This window comes from Anguilla anguilla, chromosome 18 (genome assembly GCF_013347855.1).
Source record: "Anguilla anguilla isolate fAngAng1 chromosome 18, fAngAng1.pri, whole genome shotgun sequence".
Classification (NCBI taxonomy): Eukaryota; Metazoa; Chordata; class Actinopteri; order Anguilliformes; family Anguillidae; genus Anguilla; species Anguilla anguilla.
The window spans coordinates 9,112,659-9,129,639 of NC_049218.1; the positions used below are offsets into that span (position 1 = coordinate 9,112,659).

General features: G+C 41.1%; 1 protein-coding gene across 3 annotated transcripts in view; it reads right to left on the minus strand.

Moving 5' to 3' along the window:
• The window catches only part of LOC118217841 (myoferlin-like), a 47,665-nt gene extending 31,326 nt beyond the window's left edge, over positions 1–16,339 (minus strand). For 2 of the 3 annotated variants that reach the window (XM_035399922.1, XM_035399921.1), the window contains exons 1-6: positions 16,145–16,339; positions 15,392–15,447; positions 14,952–15,043; positions 3,724–3,832; positions 3,282–3,381; positions 305–471 (exon numbers count right to left, since the gene is read on the minus strand). In XM_035399922.1, coding sequence (XP_035255813.1) covers positions 305–471; positions 3,282–3,381; positions 3,724–3,832; positions 14,952–15,043; positions 15,392–15,447; positions 16,145–16,232 — 612 coding nt within the window. In that variant the 5' untranslated portion in view covers positions 16,233–16,339. Of the gene's footprint in view, positions 1–304; positions 472–3,281; positions 3,382–3,723; positions 3,833–14,951; positions 15,044–15,391; positions 15,448–16,140 lie in introns of all 3 variants that reach the window. The other variant, XM_035399923.1, reaches the window with a different exon arrangement.
• Positions 16,340–16,981: the final 642 nt, after the last annotated feature.

The window sequence follows — 16,981 nt, forward strand, 5'->3', positions numbered from 1 at the left end:
ATGAAGCAATCGAGCTGGTTTACCTAACGGCAGCCCCTGTGTCAGGGAACTGAATCCCAGGTGCTGGAGAGCTGCATGCTGTGCTGGTTTTCACTGTCACGCTGCACTTAATTACTCAATTAAAGCAGTTGATTCCACGGTTGACTCACTTCACCTGGTCACTTGGGTCTGAATTGGGAGCTGATTTTACGGTGACAACAAGACAGCAGAGCTCGTGGCCCTCTGGGTCCAGGATTGCAGATGCGTGGTCCATATGACCGCTGCTTCCATTATGATATATAGTCCTGACTGTGGTACTACGCACCTGGAAATCCTGGGGCTTGTTGGACAACAGCCGATAATTTTTCTTGTTCGCGCGTTTCAACCTTGGGACGGCCTTTCTCGGCTGACCAGGAGGGGGGGTCGTCCCCGGTGTCGCCCCCTGCCCTCCGTCCGCATCCTCCACATCCTCCTCCTCATTCGTTTCTCCCCCTGCAGTAACGGATCAGACACACCGTCTCCTTTTATGTGGACCAGACCGAACGAGAGACTGCTTTCTCCTTTCTATCCTTGTGACATTTGGCTACCGCATCACAAATCCCAGCTGAAATCTCATACACTACTTTGAGGTTCATACCTTTCAGCTGTTGCAGGGAAGTAAGATAAAAGCTCTTTCAATATTATTAATAATAGCCATTCTGTAAGCTAGGGTACAATATATTGGATTTCAGGAACAGATGGGTGTTGTGAACATAATACTAGATTATTTGTTTTATATACAGTCTATGGAGCCAGCAAAACCTAATCCGGCATTTTTAGGAATTTAGAAATCCTTCCAAGATGGACATTTTCCTGTCTCAAAAATAAATGTCTGGGGAAAAGTGAATGTGTGGTCAGCCTACGTAAACAGAACCACAATTATAATTTTGAATGAAAGATTGAAACAACAGAGGCAAATCGTAGCTGAATTTTGATACTTCTATACTCACAACACACTGCTGTACTGACTCATCACTCCTCAAATGAAGAAATGTCCCTTTATAAAACCAGCTGTTTAAAATCAAAACATTTAAGAATCTAATACCTGAGTTCAGGTGAAACATTTGTAAATTACGCATCATGTGTGCACAAGGTTCATTTAACTAAATTCTCGCTGTGTCTATAGGACAGTGAGAGTGATTTAGTAGGCTTGAAAATCAACATAGCTTTACTATTAATATCAAACAAGGAAATTATCTGAAGTTGAAAAAGTGTCAGCAAAAAGGGATTTATTTACTTGCCAAAAAGCTTCCTAAAATGTATTAGATTTGATACTTTTCAAAGTCAGGTGCTAATTTTTCTTAAAGAAATCTCTATACTAACCTCTGCCCCCTTCACCTTTTTCATAATAAATCGCTTCAAATGTTTCTTCATAAATCTTTTGTTTAAATTATAATATTTAAATAGTTTTAATCCATTAATGGGCTTGGAGCAGTGTTTAGGGTTAGAATTTCTGTTAGGGATTGGGTTGCAGTATGGCAATGTCATGCGGCGATTAGTAATATGCCTATTTTGAAATCGGCGTACTGTATACAGAAAAAACACCCACATTCTAAATGACTAAAAATCCTCCATGTTGTGTGTAACAAGGGAATACTAGTCACCTGCTAATTTTACAGAAACCACAACAGTACAGAAAAACACAAAAACAGCCTGTTGCTAGCAGGAAGAACAGGGGCTGTTATCTCTGCCTGATTCTGTATGTGCACATCTATTCTACATTACTCATTTGCATCAAATATTTCCATAAAAACACTTCCCTTCACGAAATAGAAGAACACCCCCCCCCCCCCCCCCCCCCCCCCCCCCCCCCCCGCCCACTCGAGGAGATTCTAGGCAAGGGCAAACCACACGGCAAAGGTATGGCTATCATTAATCAAACACTCAGGGCCAACAAGTTCAAAGCAGTTCTTTGTATCTACAGTGCATACACTTAAAGCAGTGGCAGTAATACACAGTAACACTGAAAAAGCAGTATTAACCCTTGTGTTCGGTTTGGGTCAAATTGACCCGTTCTGAACTTTTCGTAAGAGAAGTAATGATGCATTTGGTGCATGATCAGAACCTGTGACTAAACAATTGTACATTTGGTTCTTGCTTTTGTTTCAGTTTCTTGTTCAACTTTATTTGCTTTGGTTTATTTGAATACTATATGATAAAGATGAAAAATAATTGAGAACATCAGTTCAAACCAATAAAGATAAATAATCTACTGATGTTTACAGATATATATGATTTATGCCTCCCATGCCTTCATTATATAGTGGATTTTTAAAATATAATTTTTTTATCACATGACACTTTCATTGTTAAATGTGATCTGGAAATGGCAACCATTAATCACATGTATCATTTGGGATTGAGACAAAAATGATATACTTTGAGCATTTTTGTATAAAATCTATTTGAATATGTCTTTAAAATCCCAGTAATATCCCGGGTCATTTGACCCAGGCTAACAGTTTCACAGGCGCTAATAAGTAAACGGAACACAAGGGTTAAAGATGTTGTTCAACGTTTGGTGTGTAGGAATCATCACCCCCTGGTACACTATTTATTGCACTGATATCTACCCGAGCACAAATCAAATTTCTGCTAGTGTTCAACAAGAATGTCTACTGTTTACAATATGGCGTCTGCATTCCTACGCAACATTACATACTATTTCTGCATTACTGAATTTGATAAATACAGAGGACACTATTCATTACATTTTTGACCTCAACATAGATATTGTTTCACATCAGGTGTAGATTTAAGTGCACTAATTCAAGTGAGTTAAAACAGGTGGACAAAACTAATACTTTTTGCGCTCCATATATTTATATAGAATTCATTGTAATGCTTTGAGGCTTACAGTATTTATGTAAGTTCATAAATTACAGGACACAAAATGTTCTGAAATGTCTTTTCTAGCCTTGGAGGAGGCTTTGATTTCTTCAAGATGCCATGTGAATCTCATATCCCAGCCGTTACCCCACGAAATCATTGTCACCAAAGACAAACATTTACATTACAGACATTTAGCAGACGCTCTTATTTAGAGCGACTTACACAACATTTTACATTGTATCCATTTATACAGCTCAGTAAATACTGAAGCAATTCTGGTTAGGTATCTTGCTCAAGCGTACGACGGCAGTGTCCCACCCAGGAATCGAACCTATGACCTTTCGATTACAAGCCCAGTTCCTTACCCTCTGTGCTACACGGCCGCCCAAACACAGCGTGTTAGTGCCATTATGGCAGACGAGGGAGCTTACCAGTGTCTCCGGACGCCTGCACCCCATCTGCCTGCTCATACGGCGTCGGCGCGGCAGCACCGGCCGGTGGCTCGTATCCAATCACCATGTTGATGGTGGCCTGTACAGCGATTCAATCTGGTGAATGCACTGATCTGCCTAACAGTCGGTGTTATTCAATGTTACGCGATTAGACAGATGAAAGTTGAAAATATTAATTTCACCACCACCAAGTATTACAATGAGCTAAAAACGAACACAAACATGAACGTTACTTATACAAATGGACACACTTTCATATTGTGTTTCAGTGAGTTCAAAAAGAGTTACATTATTTTAAAGTAACTGCGTTAAAGTAACAGCTGTCTTCCACCTGTCAGAGATATTTATGCTGAGATTCAAAGTTAAGATTCATAAAATCTGGAATACAGTACTGATGGGTAAATAACACAGACTTTCTCACCCCAAATTCCTGATTTTTTTCATTCACGAGAGGCAAATTTTTTGATGGCAGGGATCTTTGCTGACCATTGGCTAAGTCTCTGAGGGAGATTTTTGCAGAGCCAATGAATCTACGAAACATCAAGTAAAAGAAAAATTAATGTTTAGGATGTCACACATTCAGAAATTCATTTTACATGAACTTAGTGTAAACCCGCAGTGTTGCCCAATAGTGGTCAAAGAAACAAAAAATAGAGGAAGCTACTCAAGGTTGTATAACAAAAGAGAACAGTGCAGTTGCTTTCGACACATTATTCTTATTTACAACACTACTTTTCCCAAAACAATGCCTATATGCTGTCTGTGAAATAAGTATTTTTACGCTCTTACGAACTATGTAGTGTTGTGTCGTGTCAATAAAGCTATGTAAATCTGATGAACGAGCCTTCATAGAAAGTCTTTTCAACTTATTAACTGATAGCAGGTGAGGGCTGTGTCTCACAGGGTGCTGAACTAAAAAGAATAAATTAAAAAATACAAATAAGAAAAAAAAAACCCTGCTTCTCAAACAGAAAACTGCAGGGAGAACATGACACCGGCACAGAATTCAGGCACAGAAACAAATTCTCTTTCGCCATTTATTTTTGGTCACCTAATAAAGAGGACTATGTGTCTCCATATGTAATATGTAAACTTTACATGCAATGATGCTTTCTTGCATGCTTTTTTTGGCCTGGGACCCTACTAGCTAATGGTTATGATTCCTCAGATGAGATAAACCACTTGTGAAAATGAAAGACTGAGTGCAGTGACCTTGCATTATCAGTTTCCTAATATTTAACCACATGGTAATAAAGGTAGTGTGGGCAGTGGTTCAGTCTGACTCACAGGTGCACAGGAAATGAGCCAGAGTGGCTATATATGCCTTTCAACACGTTCCACCCTGTTCTCTATTTCACTTCCTTCAAATATGCAGCACCATGGAAACCAAATCATCCATTGTACTCAATGACAAGCAAAAGGCCTCGTATTACAGTGTGGCTGATATTTCACACACATTAAACGCAGCCACGTTCAAAAACACATATATGCACACACACACACACACACACACACACTAAGTAAACAGCTGTAACATGGACACACACCAATATCTGACCTGTTACCTCTTGTCACGGAGGCACATAAAACAGACATTTACTTTTTTTTGCATGGATGACAAGCCTGTGAAAATATCTGATTCATCAGCACAGGAAAACATGCCGACTGTACCTCTTCACAACTGTTTCATTCAGATATACAGTAGCTGACTCTGTAATATTGATCAATGTCTAAATCTTCAAACACCACTGCACCTTTTTGCATTTGCTTTCATTCAAAGCATTGTTCCAATGTGGAATTCTTTAGCAGTATAATCTAAACTAATCTGTAAATGCAAACCATAATACTGTAAATATGTTTCCATGTTAATGGACATAATGCAAAACTCATAAATATATCTTCCATCAAAGTATTGATCATTATACCTCACGTGTGTATATAGTAACTAAATAATGTCTATAAAAATATGTCTATAAAAGGTCACCAGTGCCCTGGTACTGATGACAGATGGAGCAAGAGAGAATGAGAGGAAAAAGATGTGGAACTGTATTGCAGTACCTACAGTAAAATACTGTGCTTACAAACACATTTAGATGACAATAATTCAGTCATAAATGCACTTACACCACAATGCTGTCCTTAAAAATGTACTCTCACTACATTACTGAGCTTATAAAAGCACATTCGTTATAATACTATGTTTATAGTATTTGCACTGTAATTGTGTGCTTTAAAATGAAATGTCACAACCATACTGTGCTTACAAAAGCATTTGCATTACAACACGCTTGGAAAAAGGGTACAAAAGCTAACCACTGGGGTGGAACCCTAGAGTTACATAACATTGCACTAGGGATGTTAACAGTTAATCTATTAACTGTTAATCGTTAATGAGAAAGTTAATTTTATTGATATAAACAGTTAAATTTCAATAAACAATTTAAATGAATAACCTAACGCTGGCGGTTAGGTATTAGATTAGAGACGTTTCTCCGTCTTTAGACACAAATCTCCTCGACTGGTAGAAAGTGTTGTCAGAAAGACCAAAAAACTAAAGTGGTTAATTTGTTTATTACAACGTTGAGCATGAATAAGCAGCATTAATAACCAATATCTTCTGTCACCTTCACAGTGGCAGTTCAGCTCTCCGGTAATGAAATGTCAGCGGCCCCCCTTCTCCTGTGCAGATTTCTCAGTACGTGAATCCGTGTTGGTATCATAATTTTTTTTTTGCACTTATGGCCTTAATGCACAACAGGCAACTCCTATTTTAATGATTGTTTGAGCATGTCTTAATAAAACATCTATGATATACAGATCTCATGGTAGACCTATTGGCAATTGGATTTATGCTTATCGGCTTATCATTATTAATTGACTGATTGGTTCCAACAATCAATTAAAAGAACTGCAAGAAATTTGCCTCCCTAAATTGTATCTCTAGGCGGCAATACATAATTTACTGGTACCTTTTTTTTGCTTGTAAAAGGTACTTATTTGTACCCAGATAAAACAATATTGCTCTTTCAAGGTACATTTGGGAAATTGATTCCTTAAAGAACAAAAATGTACCTCTACTATAACTTTATTTCTCAGAGCAATGCATTTTTTAAAGCATTTTGTCAGCCATCATTTGACTTTATTGTATTAATTTACATAAATGAATGACAGCTTGTACTGGTGTAAGGCAGCTGTTGCCACTGTAGAGCAGGGAATGGCTGTTGTGCATTTGGCAGTTACCAACAATGGCATTCATTTGCCAACAAGCTCCATCATTCAAGACAATGGCACTTCTCACAGTTTGAACGGCATGAGCATTTCTGCCACTGATGGTGCCCTGTGTCACCATCTCCATAGAGACAAATATTTCTAAAATTTGACAAATCTCATTAGAATACAATGTGCACAATCAGCAAAAAAAAAAAAAAAAAACAGAATTTCTTTCTCCATTGGGTAAAGACATGCGCGCTGTTAGGCTGCTGAATGGGTTCCATCGCTGCTGCTTCTCTTTCTAATGCGGAGCAGACTCTTCCTACTTCCAAAACCCAAAGGAAATAAGCCCGCCTGGTTGCAATTAAACTCCCAGCCGCGAGGCTGGATTTTCCGAGGCGAACTGAGGTCGGTGTCCCGTCTGCGCATGCGGAAGCGCGTGTCTGAGCGCGCACGGAGCACAGCTACGCAGCAAAAACCGCTGTAACGAACGCGGAATTCTGCCAGGACCTCGGAGGGTCATGAAAAAACAAATCATAGCGGTAACTCCGCAATAACCCCCGTGCCTGTCAGCAGGATAAATGTGTCCGGTGAGAGTACGCGCGCTGGTGCTGATTCTCCCCCGCAGAAACGGTGTTTATCTTTGAGCCCGTGAGTCTCGCAGGCTCAGACAGGGGCTCTCTCAATAGCTACTCCACAAGTGTTTTCATCTCATTGTAAATGGTAAATGGACTGCATTTATATAGCGCATTTATCCAAAGCGCTTTACAATTGATGCCTCTCATTCGCCAGAGCAGTTAGGGGTTAGGGGTTAGGTGTCTTGCTCAAGGACACTTCGACATGCCCAGGGCGGGGTTTGAACCGGCAACCCTCCGACTGCCAGACAATTGGTCTTACCTCCTGAGCTATATCGCCCCTGTATATTGTATATTTTGTTTTGTGCTGTAATAACTTTGGCTTGTTTTCCTACATTGTAGGTCTCTATTACAGGTTATACGTTTAACAAAATAATCATTGTTATCATCATCCTTGTTATCATAGTCGAGATTTTATGAAATTCTCCTCCTTCATATACCACTAGGCGTTTTTTTTTGTTACATCACAAAGGAATACAAATTTGGCCAAATTCAAAATACATTTGAGGCAGGCTAAAAAAAAGAGAGAACATTTTTTAAAAACTGTCCAAACTTTACAAGCTTTTCAGAGTTTCTTGCTTTTGACCACAAGCCCCTGAATGCCCCATTCATTGTAAAGCTGGCTGGTTGTCAGAAACGTCTGTACCTAAAATATCCTTCATTGCACAGCACAATAACCATCCTGGCCAATAAAAAACATGCAGCTTGAAAACTGAGACGGAAACAAAATCCCTGAGAAAGTGAACGGCCCCTTTAACCAAAAGTCCTGAGCTCAGTCTAATAGGATGTTGTTCCAGAGCTCTGTCTTTAATTGGAGGCTGGAACATGAGCTGTATTTGGATTCAGACTGAAATTATGGGCCTCCTACCCAGCCACAGCCAGCTGGCCAATTTTGTGTGAGAAATGCCCTGACAGTCCAACAATTCCATAGGCAGCCATCGACTATCAAATCCCTAAGGGGTTATGCATTTTCCAAAAAAATTTAAATTTTCCACACGTTGAAGTTGAGCCATGTTGAAGTCATACTGATTCTGGGCCTCAGTGTTCTAGACATAATTTCATATTTTCAAACATAAATGTGTCATAGATTTAAAAAAAAACTCCCTGTTACGTTTGTACTCCAGTGTAAAACCGTTGCATGCATATAACCTGTGCATAAGGCAGAACTGTTCAGCTAACGTGGCATCATGTGATGTGATTCTTCTAAATGCATATGTTATTCAGTAGTAATGGATAAAACAGCTGTCCCAAAGATCACTTAAACAGTCATCTGTCTGCCACGTCAGAGCAATAGCACCGGTATCCTGTCCTAATTGTACCTTCGCCAACACAATGAATCTCCCTCAGTCATCACCCCTCCCCATCTTCTTCTCCAGTGTTTGTCCTTTGCCTTTACGGTAAATACTAGCTTGCTGCCAGCAACTATTTAGCAGTTGCTAAATAGTAGTTATTGCTTAGGACAGTAAACATACAATGCTTGGTGTTTATACAGTATGACATGCAGTAGCAAATAACTATTGTGACAAAGTGCAGCATGATCACAGACCAAAGAACATCCAGGCCCGTAATGAAACAGACTTGAGCATCTCTTATATACTGTATAGTATGACAACACCATGTCAAAATATGTAGCTAAAGGGAAAGCAAAAACAAACATGTAGACAGATGGCCATTTGTGTGCCAGAAGTAAGAGCCATTTGCATACTGGTGCTCACGTTTCCGAATGCTCTATTTTCACACAGTGCTTACTTACAGTAGGTAGTTAGTTATAGTAGCTGTTAAATGCTGTAGTTTCGTAGGACCTTCGAAAAACGCAGACAAAAGAGGAAGACGGGGCATTAGGGGGGGTAACTGCATGTCAGAGAGGAAAAGGGTTCAGTGAGCGCAGTTTAGCCAAAGACAGTGCTGCATTATTTGGGGTGGGGGGGGGGGGGGGGTTAGGATGATTCCATGTAATTGTACATGGATGAGGGTGGCCTGAGGTGGAGGGGCCCAGTCTGAGATTCCCCTCCCACAACAAATCCCTGGCACCGCCCCTGGTTGCAGAGACCAGCTTTAATCCTCCCACAACAAAGGAGAACACTGAGACCAGCTTTAACTCAAAAATGCAAGGCTGTGCTCGCAGTGCCCATAACAGTTTGAAACAGAGAAGCACTTCCTCCTCCACTGCCAAAAAGATGGAAAATAATTATCCTTTTTTAGGGGTTCAAGCAGCGAAGCTGGTGGAACCCTATTGTATCTGTTAGGATTATTATTCTTATTTTTCTCCGCTAAAAGTGTCTGAAGCTCAGGAACCATAAGTCCTAGAGCAACCGGATTTGGTAGGTGGGTTTCTATGGCCCCTCACTACTCAGACACTACAAATCACCTATGTCGGCCAGATGTTGGCGCTATAACATGCTTAAAAGGCCATAACTCCCACACCATAAGTCAGATGAACACAAAACTTCATCGACTATGCAGATGAATGTGCTCTACAACTTTGCTATTGGGACCACCAATGTCTGCCATATTGTTTGCCCGCCATTTTGATTTTTTATTTGCGGCGCGGAAGCTTTCTCCGCTAAATGTGTCCAACCAAATTTGGTAGGTGAGTTCCTATGGCCCCTCACTGCTCAGGCACTACAAATCATCTATGTCGGCCAGATGGTCTGCCAGATGGTGGCGCTATAACAAATGGTCATGCTTAAAAGGGCATAACTCCCACACCATAAGAATATTTTTATGAATGCCCAGATAGATAATATTGTCCATTATGAAGTTCAGACCCTCCCTTCACTGATAAAAACTAGACCCGACAGTGTCGGATTACTTAGTAGTGATTGTACATATATGGAATATTAATGTGATATATTGGGTGTTTGTGTTGCCTTTTAGCTCGCACTGTCCCCAAATTCCATCAATGATAAAATCGGGACTCCAACGGCACCGAAAACCGATAGATTTCACTGAACATTCGACTGTTTACATTTATGGGGTTCTGAACCAGTGACATCATAATAACTCTTACTGGTTGATTTTATGCGGTCATTTATGGCAGTTGGTTCTCTCAGAATTCTGACTGATAGCCAGGTCAGTATTTTCACTGGACGCTTGATATATCCCGCTTTATAACTTCAAAGTCCCAAGTCATTTGTGAATGGTTTAAATGGATTTTGAAAGTAGACACTACAGTCATGGTAACGGAAATGTGTGTGCTGTGAAGGTTAGGTAGCAAACAACAAGGCTGAATCCTTCTGAGGCAATTTACATAGCAACTATACGTTCAGATCGCCTAGTTTCGCTCACTGTGGCCAAGCAGAATCGATAACGTTAAATATAGGGTGACCATATTTTGGTTTTCAAAAAAGAGGACACTGGGGGCAGGATGGTGGCATAGGGCAGACGGACACCCGCAGTGAGTGGAAGGTTGCGGCTTGGGGGGGGGCGGGGTTTGATGTAATTGGTGGCACCGTGGCAATGTGTATGGGGTGGGGGTGGGGTGGGGGGGGGGTTGGATAGTTGACAAATGCGTCCACAACCATGCAACTGTGTTATTGAACTTTAATACATAAACAGCTAGTCTTTAACAAGACAAATAACAAATGCCTTCATAGCCATTATGGCCAGATAATCTTATTCCTTTCCATTCAACTTTTGGCCCTCAACAATAAAATAAAAACAAACAAATAAAAAAATAGTTTAGCTTTTAACACCTTCTACATAACTCTTTCTTTTCATGGCCATAAATTAAAATAAAATTTTTAAAAAATCAGTTGCCATAAAAAATCCACTATTTCACTAGACACTTTTCAGTCCTCCTGATGTGCTCTGGTATGCTGAAGATCGAATCTTTCCCACGCCACCATTTTTCCAATCAAAATGCTGAATAAATAGAGGGAATATTTTCACAGCACCGTGATTGCTCCATGGGCGTAAATTACGGGGTGGGGGTGGGGGGGAGATATGTTGGGTGAAGGTATATGATCATGAGGACAAAACCATTTTAAAATCGCTCCATAGGGGGCGCAATAGTGCCAATGCTTGGACCCCTGCCAATGCCGCTTGCGGCTTTAATTTTTCATTGTACTGCTTTGCCCGGTTTTGCCAAACCAGCCCGACAAGCGTAACATTCCAAGTCTCCTAGGAAAGGAATGGAGGAACAGAGCTCTGTTCAACAAGATCAGCGCATTGTGTCTCAGCTTGCCACAATCCTGACTGATTTATTTGTTTATTGTTTACATCAGGGCTGCCCAACCCAGTTCCTGGAGATCTGCCCTCCTGCAGGTTTTCATTTCTACCCTAATGTGGCACACCCGATTCTACGAATTAGCAACTCAATGAGATCTCTGTCTGTTGAATGAGGTGTGCTCTGTTAGGGTTGGAGTGAAAACAGTAGATCTCTAGGAACAGGGTTGGACAAGGTTGGTTTACATTACCATTATCAAGCATTTCTAATAGTATTCTTACTACTTTATATCAGTATTAATTTTGTAGTAGAAAGGAAACGTAGTAACAGGTTAATCTGTTTGCCAAACCACACGCATTGCACTGTCAGTATTGTTATCGATTATAATCAAGACTTTTTGTTTTCCCCTTTTTTTCTTTGTGAATGTTAGTGTCCTCAGCCCTAACATGTCATTAGGCAGGTACACTATGGATAACCCACTATGCACCTGCATGTCAGCTGTGCTACTGCTTGTTACCTATAACCTATAATCAGTGCTGTAGGATCAGCCCTGCTGTAATCAGAGTGCTGTAGGATCAGCCCTGCTGTAATCAGAGTGCTGTAGGATCAGCACTGCTGTAATCAGAGTGCTGCAGGATCAGCCAGCGCTGCTGTAGGATCAGTGCTGCTGTAATCAGGGTGCTGTAGGATTAGCCCTGCTGTAATCAGAGTGCTGTAGGATCAGCCCTGCTGTAATCAGAGTGCTGTAGGATCAGCCAGCCGTGCTGTAATCAGAGTGCTGTAGGATCAGCCAGCCCTGCTGTAATCAGAGTGCTGTAGGATCAGCCAGCCCTGCTGTAGGATCAGTGCTGCTGTAATCAGTGCTGTAGGATCAGCCAGCCCTGCTGTAATCAGTGCTGTAGGATCAGCACTGCTGTAATCAGTGCTGTAGGATCAGCCAGCCCTGCTGTAATCAGTGCTGTAGGATCAGTGCTGCTGTAATCACAGTGCTGTAGGATCAGCCCTGCTGTAATCAGAGTGCTGTAGAATCAGCCCTGCTGTAATCACAGTGCTGTAGGATCAGCCCTGCTGTAATCAGAGTGCTGTAGGATCAGCCAGCCGTGCTGTAATCAGGGTGCTGTAGGATCAGCCCTGCTGTAATCACAGTGCTGTAGGATCAGCCCTGCTGTAATCAGAGTGCTGTAGGATCCGCCAGCCCTGCTGTAATCAGAGTGCTGTAGGGTCAGCCCTGCTGTGCCAAGGGTATGCGGCAGGAAAATGAGTCACGTTCATGCACTTCTGACTGCACTGTGTTTCCTCAGGGGGCCACAATAATGGCAAGGCACGCTTCCTCCTAGAGCACGCTCCATAAACATAGTCCTGGACCTTCATACAGCACGCAAATAGGCGGGGGTGTGACCAGGGAACCGGGTTTATAACCAGAGGGTTACCAGCTGTATAAATGGTTAATGCATAAATATCTGTTACTGTGATTTACAGGACAACAGTCTGATAGCATCTTCAGCTTGTGAGCTATAGTGAACCAGAAGGTATGAAGCCCTAGTCACAAATTTTATAACACCTTAGGGGCTAGGGCCGCAGTTCTTGGAGGTGATCCAATGTTTTTCTAACACTTAAAGGCAGGAAATACCTCTGTCCTGTACAGATGAGCCCACTAACCTGCATAAAGCAGTATCTTAGTATGGTCATCTCACACGTACACACACTCACACACACTCACACACACTATACGGCTTTGTGTGAGGAAATCCCTACAAGTCTGCACAAGAACCCACTCCATTCCACACCTCAGCTTTACTTTTCTGTCTGTTGCTAGGTTATGATCTGTCCTGCAATCCTGGAAAAAATCTTTTGAGCAGGAGTCACTTTCCCTCCCATCCCCCCACCCCCCCCACAGACAGGCCGGCAGGATCTCAAACGTGACTCAGAGGAGGCCGTCTCATATTGTACCGAGCCTGGGCCGGAGCGCTCCCAAAAATCTGAGATTCTGAAAAAACCGAACTACCGTCACAACTGCGCATACGACTGCACATATTGACCACGCATGCAGGGGTAACTCTCTAAATTCCGTACGTTCATAGGATTCAACGTTGCTTTGAGAAGATAATAGTTCTCATGCAGGGTTTCTTTTTCCATGCATAAACACAAACATCTGAGATGTGTATGACCTACCAGGCAATTATTTTCATAGCTTAATCTGTTGAGTGCAAGCACATTTTGTCAAGCAACTTCAACTTTAGTTGAAAGCTTGTTAACAGAGGGGTCTGGAACTCTGGGCCTGTCATGGATTACACCAGACAGACACCATGTGTTCCTATTTTTACTCATACTAAAGGATACAAAGCAAATGCTGACGTGTGCTAAAGGTTTGTTTTTTTTTGTGTGTACAAAACTAGTAACACAGTAGTTGTCTTGGACTATCTGCACTACAGCTAAACTATAAAATGCCCAGTGTTAATTAAACTCTCACAATGTTACCCCATATCAAAACCAGTTCTGTCACAGAATCTCCAGTGAGGGCATCTTTCATTAGTCAGCTGACGTACTTTGCATGCTTCATGAAAGGCAACAGACTACCAGTTCTGAGAAATTATTCTTGTAAATTATTATTACATTTATGTCACATCAACAGTTGCCAAGCCTTTCTAGGAGAGAAATGAGCACCTATTCATAAGGGTGTCTCAGGCCAGGTGCGGTGAACTGGGATCAGTTTAGCCTCTTGGCTCATCACAGATACAGCAGGAGAAACCTGATCCTGGATCACACTCCTACTGCAAGTCACTTGAGAGTGCCTGGTTCGCCAAGCTTCCCTTGCAAAGCCCAGCAAGTCTGAACACTGCGCTGCGGGGTGTGGCTTGCTTGAGGGCGCATTACCTCACACGCTAATACTGCTTTCAGCCCCGACACGCACAGGTCATACAAGTCAGCGCACTGTGCTGCCAATTTAGCAGTTATCAAGTGTGTCATCACTTGTGCTAGATGCAATACAGACAAGGTAGCGGGTTCAGGTTCACAGTGACCACATCCTGTGTTTTAACTCTAACGAGTGATAATATTGCTCAATTGAGGAGGGTCCCCTCATGTAGCTAAGGTTCACCTCTGTCTCTCAGATCTGCTGAAATACCCCCCCAGCCACACTTTAATTTTCAGTAATAATGAATACCTGTCACCATCTGACAAGTCTAAACACTATTCTCATCAGAAATAACAGGATCAGCATGAAAGTTAAATCCCTTCCAACCTTTTCTAAGTACCGTGAGCTGTTATCAGAACTGATGCACAGAGATTAATCGAAGAAATATACATTTTCATGCACTGTGTGTAATTTTGGCTTGAAATTCATTATTATTTGGGAAAAGTACCATTAATTAATAGAAAACACCCAGAAAATGTTTGACGTACAAACCACAAGCCCTTTTAAAGCTGCTCATAAACACTTGATAAAATCTGACCAAACATTTCACTCGATTTAATTTTCGCAAAAACAAAAAAAAAGGTAGTGAAAGTGAAATAAAACTAAAAGTCTGTAAATAGCTTGATCTTGATAGAAACATTAATACGGCAGCACGGTAAACAGGAACACATGCAAAACACTGCACCCTCCCTGAGGAGCTTGCCAGGTTATCATGTACATACTTGTCCTTCCCAATGGTTTCATAGTCTTTCACAATCACATCAATAAAGGAGGAGGCATCCAAAAGAGAGCCTTTTAAATCAAACTCCAGAACCTGCAACAAAAAAGAAAAGGAGTTCAGTCACACACAGCCATGCACCACTAGCACACTCACAATGGAAGCGCTTACAAAAAAAAACATCACTCCGAATGTTTGGCATATTTTAGCTCTGCCACAAGATGGATAACTGAACGAATTCCCTCATGAACAAGGGACATGGATGGAAGTGTTGAGTCACCAGGCTTTGTCTGAACAAACAATAAAAGAAAAAAGTCTAATGTTTATGTACTTCCTGCTGCTAAATTTTGTACATATTCCATAATAGCCTCCCTGACCTTCAGAAGAAAACATTTTAATACAAGAGGAATTTGTCCTCGCAAACACTGATATGACTTTACTTACTTCATTCCAAACGGGATTCAGCTCATTGTCAATTGCTTTGGTTTTCTTTTTTTCACCTGTAAGGACATGTATTGTTACGGTACAGGAGTAGTAGACTTCTTGGTATTAATACAGATGTGCTCGACAGTCATTCTAGTCTACATTCACTGTAACAATTTTACAATCCACAATTGTTTTTTGTATAAACAAAAAGCAAGCTCGACGACTACATGGCTTCTGACACAAGCAGTCGGAGAATCATGTTTCATTTCCTTAAAAGGAAATGCATTTTACAGAAAATGCTTCTGCCCCACATCATAGATTAATTAAATTAGCTAAAGATTATTATAATGTTCAGCAGAAGCTTTGGTTACTACTGACTATGTTCGGTGTAATTCGCTATCCATGTCCACTGCTTGTATAAACTTTAAAGATGCTCTTGTAGTTTAGGTCGCAGTAAATCACTTCTGTGACTGTTCAGTTGGAATGGAAGGACAGGCGCACAGCAGATGCGCAATATAAACAAAGCTCCACTGGATTTATACGATTCAGCTTTTCAACTTTATTTAACTTTACTCGTTATACAGTGTTCCATCATACATTTTACATTTATCAGACATACAAACGCACGTAAAATCACTGAGGCGAGCACGCGCACACACTAAAAAAAGGCGATGCTGTTCATAATCAGTTTTTTTGCGCACGCGAACACATCACCGTGACAAAAGGACCATAAGAATTAAACCCGCTTAGTTGAAATCCCCGAGGACTCACCTCTAAAAACAATCCCAACAATAGGATCCGGATTTCCAATTTTCTTTTTCGGAATATTTTTAGCGGACTCTACCACGACTCGCAACATGATGGCGAAAAACTTTGTATATCAACTGTAATCCAGGCAGACGAAAGAATCGTGGCATGCATGCTCTGGCACCTCGATCTCTACAGGCAGATGTGACTGCAAAAAGGAGGAAATGCCCGTTGTGTTTCATCTAGGAAAAGGAGAAGAGGGTGTGATTAGGATTGGTATTACAGCACCGATGATGTGCAGCGAGCGAATGTCGAAGAAAACAAACTTTTAAAACATTATTTTCGAAATGGAGCTCATTTTTACTTTGAAACAATGCGCGTTAAATACTCTTTGTTCATATACCCGATATAGTCAGGCTAAGACAGTTTATTGTTGTTACCAGCATTTGCTTATTTTTCTATTTAGGCTATGTCTTCCTGTACCTTATGTTAATTGCCTGTCTGATGATTTAATGCCGAAAGTAGGGTACAACAGCATGGATGTACCAACGATCTCAGTAGTAGACAAGAATTCAAACAAATGCACTTGAATGAATAAATGGGTAAAAGCTAATTTTCTGAACAGATTGTCAAATAAATGGCACGCCAAATTACAAACTCATATTACATAGAAGAGAATAGTGTTTAAAAGTCGCATGTGAATACTTCATTATTTTACAGTCTTCAGGTAGCTAATCCAGAACTACAGAAATTGACTTGGCCCTGATGCTGGTGTTGGGACTTCGGGGTGGTAGTCGCACTGAAAGCGATGGTATGGTATGGTATGCACTGCATTTGTATAGCGCTTTTATCCAAAGATAC